We start from the raw sequence: 10278 nt of genomic DNA on the forward strand, positions 1-10278 counted from the left end.
CGTGAAATGGCAGAATAGCTGGGTTCTTGCAGAACCTGTATTCCATCAGGATTTACATTTCTACCAACAGAATACACAGTTATTATTTTCTCTACTTCCTTACCAGCATGTGTAATTTTTTTATTTTTTGGATGATAGCCATCTAACTAGAGTGAGGTGATACTTTATCACAGTTTTTATTTGTATATTCCTCATTGCTGGTAACCCTGACAAGTTTTTTTCAGGATTTTTTCATTTGTTAATTGTTTTTCCTTTTTGTGGAGAGTCTTCTTACTTGATGTAATTCTATTTGTTGAGTTTGACTTTTACTGCCTGTGCTTCTGAGGTCTTATCTGAGAAATCCTGGGTTTGGCCAGTGACATGCAGTAGTTCTTCTGTTTTCCTCTAGGAATCTTGTGGTTCGAGATCTTAGGTTTAGAATTTTTGTCCACTCTGAATGGGTTTTTGTTTAGGGTCTTGTTTCATATTACTGTATGTGAAAATCCTATTTTCCCAGTACAAGGCTAGTATCAGGCTATGTAAGCAGCCTTGTAGCATGTCTTTTTTTTTTTTCATTTCTTAATTATATTTTTTACAATCTACATAGTTAATTAGGGTAAAAATGTTCAAGGACTATAAAAAAATGGGTAAGACTGTTAGTTCCATATTGTTTCCTTCATATATGTGAGGTAAAGGGATTTTAAGGGAGAAGCCCCACCAAGTCTCCCAGGTCCCAGATGTGGGGCATGTTCTAAGGGTCTTGCTAAAGTGGTTTTGATAGTTCACCAGTTATGAATCGCTGCCAATCTCGCCACTCCAAGCACGATGAGATCGCTGAAGAATCCACTGATTGACATAGTCCATCATAGAGTCTCCGTTTGCCCAGTTTTTCACTGCCAACATACAGCTGAGGTGGTTGATTGACTTGTTCTGTCCTCTGTCGTTTCATGGTTAGGGTTCTGAGTCCGGCAGTTCGACTGGGGGGCTCCCCAAAGAAACTGTCTGAGGTGTTCCCAGATTCTTGTATGTAACTAGCAAGTTCAGGGCCCGGCACAGTACACTGCCCCGTTCAGCTGGTGGTTGCAGTTGCTGGGTTGGTTCTGTTTGCAGCGCTGTCTTCCACTGGAACCAATGTTTGTTGCAGTCCAGCCTAGTTCTGCCCAGCACATACTCGGCCCTCACATAAACCAGTGGGAACTGCACCCCAGCCAGAACGACCCACCATAATCCCCACCAGGCCCGCCCCTTACCCTCGTTTGCCAGTATGTGTAGCAGACTAGTCCAGTCTGTCCCACATCCCATTTGGCTCTCATACATGTCAATGGGTATTAACGCCTAGTTCCATCTAACCAGCTCAACTGTCCAGCCTCATGGATTTTGTTGGGTGCCTCTCTGTCTAGCCACCCCAACCCCTGTAGCAGTTTTCGTGCCCTCCCGTGGGAGTGGTAACCCAAGAGGGAGTTGCCCACTATTTCCCTCCAGGCCATTCCCACTCCTGGATTATGCACTCTCCAGGTGGTTCTGTAGTTTAACTTGCCAGCTGATGCTGCGGCTAAACCCAAACAACCCTCGCCCACTCTAATTGTAGTTTGGCTCCAGGAGGAACAATCAGCCCAGCCTGGCCTCTCCCTGATCTAGTCCACATGAGGCCCATAGGTGTTGTAGCCCTGCCTAGTCTGATCTGCCCCCATCCCAGCTCACGCTCTCCAGTGGGAGTAGCTGTCCAGCAAGGGAACCACCTCTTATTCCCCTGCCGGCTCTGCCCCATCCCTTCCTGGTTCTCACGTGTGCTGTTGGATGCTGTGGTCACATTCGGTACAGGTAACCTCACCTTGGCATTCCGTAATGTGCACTGGTTTTTGTCACGGCCAAACTTGGCTCGACCCACACTCTGTTCTGGTGCTCGGATTTGCCAGTGGATGACATGAACGGATTCAGCCTGGTCTGCCCCCGACCCATGCCAAATGTATGCCAGTGGGAAACTTTCCATGGCCTGTTCTGGGCTGTTTTCTATCATGCTGCTTGTGTTACCTTCAGGGTCTGTGTTCTACCAGAGGAGTTTCCCAGGCTCCTCCATCAGAACCCCTCCCAATGCCATGGGGTCCATGAGCCAGCCCTACTCAGTTCACCTCCTGTCCTAGCAGGAACAGTGTCTTTTCCTGGCTGCCTTTCAACCCATTTTGGTTCTTGCTGTTGGATGTTTCAGCCCAGCCATGGCTCGTCCATACCCACATACAGCTCATACATGGTTCAGTAGGGGTTGAGACCTAGCCTAGTCAGTCCCACATCTACCCTGGTCCTCCAGAAAATCAGAAGGTGTTGGAGTCTGGTCCAGCTTGGTGCATCCAGTCCCAGTCCACACTTGTGCCAAGGAAGACTACAACCGTTTCCTGATCAGAACGCAGCCCCCATTCCAAGCCACGTGCCCCTTGGTGGTAACCTCAGCCCAGCTAGGGTGTCCCCTTAGCTCTCCAACCAGGCCTGTTCCCAGCCATAGATCATGTGCATGCCAGTGGCTGCTCTGACTCAGCTTGGCTCAGTCCCTCACTTGTCCTGGCCTCTGCCTTAGACACTGTGGCTTAGTGTGCTTGACTCACGCAGACCAGTAGGTGCAAGAGCCTAGCTCGGCATGACCTGTGCTTCATCCTGGTTTCTAATTTTGCTTATGGGCTAAGGTTTGAGGCATGTTTTGAAATCTAATATTGTGATGCCTGTGGGGTTTTTTTTGTTTGTTTAAGAGTGGCTTTGGCTGTCTGGTGTCTCTTGTTTTTACATAATTTTAAGATTTTTTTAAATGCATCTGTGAAGAATGTCCTTGTTTTATTTGTAATAACATTTGGGTAGAATGGACAGTCTGATGACATTAAGTCCTCCAATCTACAAACATGAAAGTTCTTTCTGCTTCTGCTATTTTTCTATTTGCTTCACTAGTTTTAGATTTCATTTTTGATTTCCTTGGTTAAATTTGTCCCAAGGTATCTACATTTTTTTGTAGCTATTGGGAATGGGACTGATCTTACAAATTCTTTCGCCACAGCTTTGTTGGTGGGTAAGAAGGCTGTTGATTTTTGTGTGTTAGTTTTGCATGCAGCTTTACTGAGTTCTTCTACAAGGTGATCCAAGAGTGTCTTAGTGGAGTCATTTGGTTGCCATATGTATAGGCTCATGTCATACACATCAAGGGTAATTTGATTTCCTCTTTTCCAGTTTGTCTCCCTTTGATTTTGTAATTGTTGTCGCATAGTGCCCCTATCTAAAACTTGTATTAAATACTAATGGTTATTGGTTCCTGTTCTTGGTGGAAATATTTCTAGCTTTTCCTCATTCAGTAGGTGTTGTGAGTTTGTTATGTACTGCTTCAAATGGGTTTAGGTATGTTCCTTCCATGTAATTTGTTGTTGTTGTATTTTACCAAATGTCTTCTTTGCGTTTGTTGAGATAATCATAGTTTTTTTTTCCTTCATTTTGTTGATTTGCTTATCTTGAACCATTCATGTATCTCTGGGCTAAATCCCACTTCATCCCTGTGGATGATCTTTTTGATGTGTTGTTGGGTTAGGTTTTGCATCTGTATTCCATGGAGTTATTGGTCTATAATTCACTTATTTGTTGTGTATCTTTCTGGTTTTAGAGTTAAACTAAGCTAGGCCTGTACAATGAGTTTGGAAGTATTCCCTACTTCCCAATTATCTTCAATACTTTAAGAATTGGGAATTATTCTTCCTAAAAGTTGGGTTGAATTCAGCAATAAAACTGATTCTGGGCTTTTCTGTGTTGGGAGGCTCTTTATAACTGATTGAATCTCAGCTTAGGTGATTGGTTTATTCAGGTTTTCTAAGCCTTCATGCTTTAATATTGGTTGATTACATGTGTCCAGAAATTATCCATTTTTTAAGATTTTCCAATTTATTGCCATATAGCTATTTGTAATAATTGCCCATTATTATTTGTATTAATGTGGCATAAGTTATAACATTTCCTTTCCATCTCTGGTTTTGTTCCTTTGGGTGCCCCTACCACTTTTTTTTTTTTGGTAGCTGTGCCAATGGTTTATCAGATTTAATTTTTTTCAAAAGAATAGCTATTGATTTCACTTACCTTTTATACAATTTTTTAACATTTCTATGCTAATATTATTTCCTTAATCCTACTGATTTTGGACATTTTGTTTTGTGTTTTGGTTGTTAATCTCCAACTTTGCTGTGGTCAGAAGGGATATAGGAAATGCTTTATTTATCCTTCTTGTGTGTTTATATAAAAATGGATACCTTAAACTATTTAGAATCCTGTCAACTAAATAAAATTTATCTTCATGGAGAAAATTTGAGATGGCTGATATTAACATTTTTCTTTATTTTTGCCTTTCTAGTGTGTCACAGCTAACAGATATGAATGAACAAGAGGAGATTCTACTAGAGCAGTTTCTCACTTTGCCTCAACTAAAACAAATTATTAATGACAAAGATGACTTAGTAAAAAGTATTGAGGAACTAGCAAGTATGTCTTTCCTTATTTCACCTCTATTGTTTCCTGAGAAAAATGTGATCTTTTCCTAGAAATAAACCAGAGTCTTATCTTGCAGGAAAAAATCTCCTTTTGGAGCCTAGCTTGGAAGCCAAAAGACAAACTGTTTTAGATAAGGTGAGTTAGTGATCATCTTGAAACAATATGTATCACTTAATAATAGAATAAACAGCATATGGTTTTCTCTTTCAGTATGAATTACTTACACAAATGAAATCTACTTTTGAAAAGAAGATGCAAAGACAGCATGAACTTAGCGAGGTAAGATCTTTTGTGTTCTTTTCCTTTTCCATAAGAATGTTTTAATGCCCATGAGCCACACTCTCTTGCATTGTTAACTAGAACCATTAAATAGGTATCTGATTTTATAAGGCATGATAACTTTAAATGTACATGAGCAGTCCCTTTTAAAAAAAGGGTTTTGATGAAAGAGAAAGTGAAAGAAGAAACAGAGATATTCTTTCATCCTCTGGTTCACTGCCCTAATGCTCACAGCAGCTGGGGCTTGGTGAGACGGAAGCCAGGGGGTAGGAGCTCCATCTAGGTCTCCCATGTGGATGGCAGCAGTCCAAGCACTTGAGCTGTTATCACTGGCTTCCTCTCAGGATGCGTTAGCAGGGAGCAGTGTGGGAAGCTGAGGAGCTGGGACTCCGATATCGGATGCAGGCATCACAGTTAGCAGCTTAACGTGCTGTGCCATGATGCCTACCCCAGAGTTGAGTGCTTTAGCTGGTGTGTTAAATGCCGTGCCAGGCTTCCACCTCTAAGTATTTATAATTTGTATATATTTAAATGTAAACATTGCTTCATTGAATCATGCCATATAAATGAGGATATGCTTTTCTTTCCCACGTTATGGTCAGTTCCTGATTTCTTCAGCCTATTAATATGTTTTCAAGAAATAAGCAGTATATATGTATATGTCTACATTTGAAGTATATGTGAAAACATTTGTGGTTGTTAAAATGTTAAAAATCATTTTTAAAAGTACACAGACACAAAATTAGACTATGATCATTTATTTTATAACATACCTTCTTGGAATATTGGCCTCTTAGTAAGCAATAATGAAGTGCTTTTTTTTTAACCTTTAGGTTTAGATTGTATTTTACCAAAATAATTTCTAGTGGTTGATGTTATCTTTACTAAATAAGCAATATTAAAGTAACATTCAACAATAAACTAAAGACAGTGTGACTGAGTTTGGTTGTTCATCTGTTTATAAAATCCAGGAATTTTTTTCTATCAACGATGTAACTTCCTATATTTATCTGTAAATGTTTTGGCATGTTGGTCAAATAGATAACTTTCGCAGTGAAAAATTATATGTGTATATATTTATAAAGTAAAAACAATTCCATTATTACTACTTCTAAAAACTTCTAGCAATAAAAATCAAAAGTGTAAGACCAAACATTTAATGCCAATGGTCTTTCAAGAGCAAAGGACAAAACAGTACCATCACAGAAGAAATTTAAATATCTAGTAAGGATTGTTCAATAGTTACTGTGATATCTGAACATCTTGGTGAGACTCAGTTGAATTCTTGACATTTAACAATTTTTTAGACACAACCTTGGCTCCTCTGTAGACGTGTTCCGCCTGGTCCTCTAGTGATGCTAAATCTTTGCACTCTGGTATAGAGTCCACTTTGGTAGCTCACACTGCTCCAGTGAGAGCATGAACCTGTGCTGCTCAGAAACATTGTAAAGTACACTAAACATCACTATGATTTTTGTTTAAAGTAAAACAAAAACAGCCATGTGACTCAGATTATTAAATATGCCTAATTTTGACATGGATAAGAAAATGGTGCATTTCCATACATTACAGTGTGTGAAAAACCACAGTGAGATACCACCCATTAACCATAAAGTCTATTATTAAAAATAGTTTTAGTTCATATATTTAAGTCTTTAGCCCACTTTAAGTTACTGTACATGAGGAAAGGTAAGGATGCAACCTCATTCTTTTGCATTTAAGAGATTGTTTTTCTAGTGTCAATTGGACTGGCTGAACTTGACACTTCTAATGAAAAAGCATTTGCCCATATATGGACGGGAATTTATTTCTGGGATCCTATTCTCTTCCTCTGCATGTTTGCCAGAACTGCACTATCTTGATTATTGTGGCTTTGTACCAAGTTTTGAAATCAGGAAATATGAATTGTTGACTTTGTTCTTTTTCACAATTGTTCTGGCTGTTCAAGGTCTCTTGAAAGCACTACTACATTTTAGAAAGTTTTTGTACTTAGGTTTTGAATTGCATTTAATATAGACTGCTTAGTATTTTTTTTTTTTTTTAATGTGTATTTATTTTGAAAGTCATAGTTAACACAGAAACAGAAACAAGAGATCTTCTGTCTACTGGTGTACTCCTGACGAGGCTGCAATGACCAGCACTGGACCAGGCCCAAGCCAGGAGCTTCATCCAGGTCTTCCCTGTGTGTGACAGGGCCCAAGCACTTGAGCAGTCCTCTGGTTCTTTTCCCAGGCCATTCGCAGGAAGATGATTCCTAATTGGAGTAGCCAGGACATGAATGCCAGCATGAGAAGAAGCTGCTTTTCCAAAACACACACCACAGCACTGGCCCTAGTATTTTCATCTTAACAATATTTAATCTTCCAACCTGTCGATACAGATGCTTTTCCATTTACTTACTTGCTTAAACTTAATGCTGTCACTTTTGTCATATTCTGGTCATTAGAAATCAGTGCACAGTCAAGGAAGGTGCTTTCCCAAGGATAACAGTGCCAAGTTGGGAATCTTGAGAGGGTCATCCTAGTGGTGCCTACCCTGTTCCCAGGAAAGGGCAGTTATTTTTCTCAGCTTCTTTTAATTTTGCAGCCACAGGAGTGTTTTCTTTTGTGTTAGGTACCTGCCTCTTGGTATCCAAAGGTTGAGGGGTATGGGTGGGTATTAAGAGGTGGAGTTCCTCACAAAGGAGACTATGTAAGGCATAAAGTGAATTGCTTTTTGTTAATTCCAATTCATTTGTTTGCTCTCAAGCAATGTTTTTGAGCATAATAAACTAATGTAGTGCTTATTAATATGGTACTTGATCTTTCTTTTTTAGAGTTGTAGTGCAAGTGCCCTACAAGCAAGGTTGAAAGTAGCTGCACATGAAGCTGAAGAAGAATCTGATAATATTGCTGAAGATTTCTTGGAAGGAAAAACTGAAATAGATGATTTTCTCAGTAGCTTCATGGAAAAAAGAACAGTATGTAATACTTTTCAGTTCAGGAAAGTGACAGTGTAATACCGAATTATGTCTACTTATAAGTAAACCATAGCACCTTATTGAACAACAATTTCAGAGCTATGAGCAATGTGAAGTGCCTCTGTTGAGCTTGATAGCAACATCCTACTGTCACTTTAAATCTGCTTGTTCTGAGAACACAAGTAAATCAAATCATATTTCTGGTTCAGAAGCTTAGTATCTGAATCATTCTTTAGTAAAGCTGGAAATCAGCTTAAGTCTGGTAATAATAGCTGTAATAGTCTCCTTAGCAGTCTATTTTAGGAGTTGCTTAAAGAGATCACAATTTAAAGATTAAAAATAAATTTTTAAAATATTAACAGCTTTGAAAAGTTTGATTTTCCCATTTTAACTACAGAAAATATCCCTCTCCCCCAAAAAAGTGTCCTTAGCTATTTAATAGAGTTCCCATTGCATTAAAGATACACTTAAATTCTTTGGAAGATAAAATTTTAAAAGTCATGTTTTGTTTCTATACCTTATGTGTTAGCTGGGTAAGGCAGGTAGAGCAGATTTTATTGCCTTCACTTAAAGAAAGTATTTCTTTAAAGCAGAGTAATGAGAGGGAGAAACAGAGAACAAGATTGTTCATCTACTGGTTCACTGTGCAATTGCCTGCAGACTAGAACCCTGTCTGGATCTCTCACGTGGGTTACTAAAGCCCAAGACCTTGTGTTACCCTCGACTGTCTTCCAGAGGCATTGGCAGGAAGCTGCATTGCAAGTGGAGCAGCCAGGATAAGAACTAGCACTGAGCAGGGATGCCAGCAGGGCAGGCAGTGACTTAACGTGATTCAACACAGCATACTCCCTTGTCCTAATTTTTCATAAGAGAAAACTCAAGTTCAGGGATGCTAACGACTTGTTTTAGCATTAGTAAAGGCATTCAGGTCTAATCTATTATTTGATACTATGTAATTGTGCTTTGAAAATTTTATTTGCTCATCTTGCTGGTTAGCAGCAGGATTTCTTTTCATTTTTTAAAAGTAAAAGTATTTGAGATTATATAATCAGAACTGATACGAAGGATTAGAATTTGTTTTATATTCTGGAAGTTTACAAGCAAAGGCTGTCTTCCAAATGGAAAATTTTCCTTTAATTGTTAAATTCGGAAACGGTATTAGCTACCTTGAACATCAACAGATTGAAGAATCTTAGAATTCTAATCATGTAGGACATCGTAAGTACATTACTGCAGAAGTAACCGGTATTTTAAACAATTTATTTTCTAGATTTGCCACTGTAGAAGAGCCAAAGAAGAGAAACTTCAACAGGCGATAGCAATGCACAGCAAATTTCATGCTCCTCTATAGGTAAATTTGTATTTCAGGTTTGAATCCTAAGGCTTTTAGTTGGTTATTGTACTCTTTAACACATAGTATGCTTTGTACTATACATTTTACTTATTATATTAATAATCATAAAATCAGTAGAAATCTTTGGGGTTTTTTTTCTTAGTAGCATACTGGTTTAATGTGTTGTTTTGAAGACTTATTTATTCAGGACCCAGCACGATTGCTCAGTGGCTAAGTCCTCGCCTTGCATGCACCAGGATCCTATAGGGGTGCTGGTTCATGTCCTGGCTGCTCCACTTCCCATCCAGCTCCCTGCTTGTGGCCTGGGAAAGCAGTGGAGGATGGCCCAAAGCCTTGGGACCCTGCACCCGCGTGGGAGACCTGCAAGAAGCTCCTGGCTCCTGATCAGCTGAGTTCCTGCCATTACAGCCACTTGGGGAGTGAAACCGTGGACTAAGATCTTTCTCTCTTCTCTGTATATCTGCCTTTCCAATAAGTAAATCTTAAGATTTATTTATTCATTTTAAGGGCAGAGTTGCAGACAGAGTGATATTCTCCCCCTGCTGGTCACTCCCCAAGTAGTTGTGATGGCAGAGGCAGGAACCTGCAGCTTCCTCCAGGTCTTCTGTGTGAGTGACAGGGACATCTTCTGCTACCTTCCTAGCCGTCATGGGCATGGAGCTGCACTGATATGCAGTGGCCCTGACTCAAACCCCATGCTCATGGGTTGTATGTGTCACAGGCAAGGGCTTAGCTGCACTGTTCCACAATACCAGCCTCTTAAGGAACTACTAGATATTGAAAAAAACATTTGAGCAGATACGCAAGTTTGTTCTTTCTCTCAAAGGGCATGCACAACTGGCATACTTCTCAATAACTGCACTCATCATTTCTTCCAGTAAAGAGAATTTCCAGTTTGTGTCTCTTTATCTTACACTAGGATATTCCAATAAATTTCCTGCCAATATCCCTGGCCTTGGAAAGGGTTTCTCTTCTACAAGCACTGACATAATCATCTTTCTAAAACACCTGCTTCCATGATAGAATTTTTATGCCTCAGAATAATAATAATAGTAATAATCCCTTAACAATGACAGTGTCAATGCCAAATGTCTCTCTGGTTTTGAAATCTTTATAATCTGGCACATATCAAATTTAATTTTCCATTTTCCCCTTATGTCTTCCGCATCCTATTTCTTTTACCTTCTTTAAAATGTTCGTT

The 10278-nt window shown here is 39.5% G+C and overlaps 1 protein-coding gene across 3 annotated transcripts in view; it reads left to right on the plus strand.

The window, feature by feature from the left end:
* VPS37A (VPS37A subunit of ESCRT-I) overlaps positions 1-9864 on the plus strand; it is a 45515-nt gene extending 35651 nt beyond the window's left edge. Inside the window, exons 6-10 of one of the 3 annotated variants that reach the window (XM_058669876.1) lie at positions 4349-4476; positions 4562-4620; positions 4696-4764; positions 7580-7723; positions 8994-9417. In XM_058669876.1, the coding sequence (XP_058525859.1) occupies positions 4349-4476; positions 4562-4620; positions 4696-4764; positions 7580-7723; positions 8994-9074 (481 nt within the window). In that variant the 3' untranslated portion in view covers positions 9075-9417. Of the gene's footprint in view, positions 1-4348; positions 4477-4561; positions 4621-4695; positions 4765-7579; positions 7724-8993 lie in introns of all 3 variants that reach the window. The other 2 variants (XM_058669878.1, XM_058669877.1) reach the window with 2 other exon arrangements.
* The last annotated feature ends 414 nt before the right edge of the window (positions 9865-10278 follow it).

Source organism: Ochotona princeps, chromosome 11 (genome assembly GCF_030435755.1).
Source record: "Ochotona princeps isolate mOchPri1 chromosome 11, mOchPri1.hap1, whole genome shotgun sequence".
NCBI classification, from domain to species: domain Eukaryota; kingdom Metazoa; phylum Chordata; class Mammalia; order Lagomorpha; family Ochotonidae; genus Ochotona; species Ochotona princeps.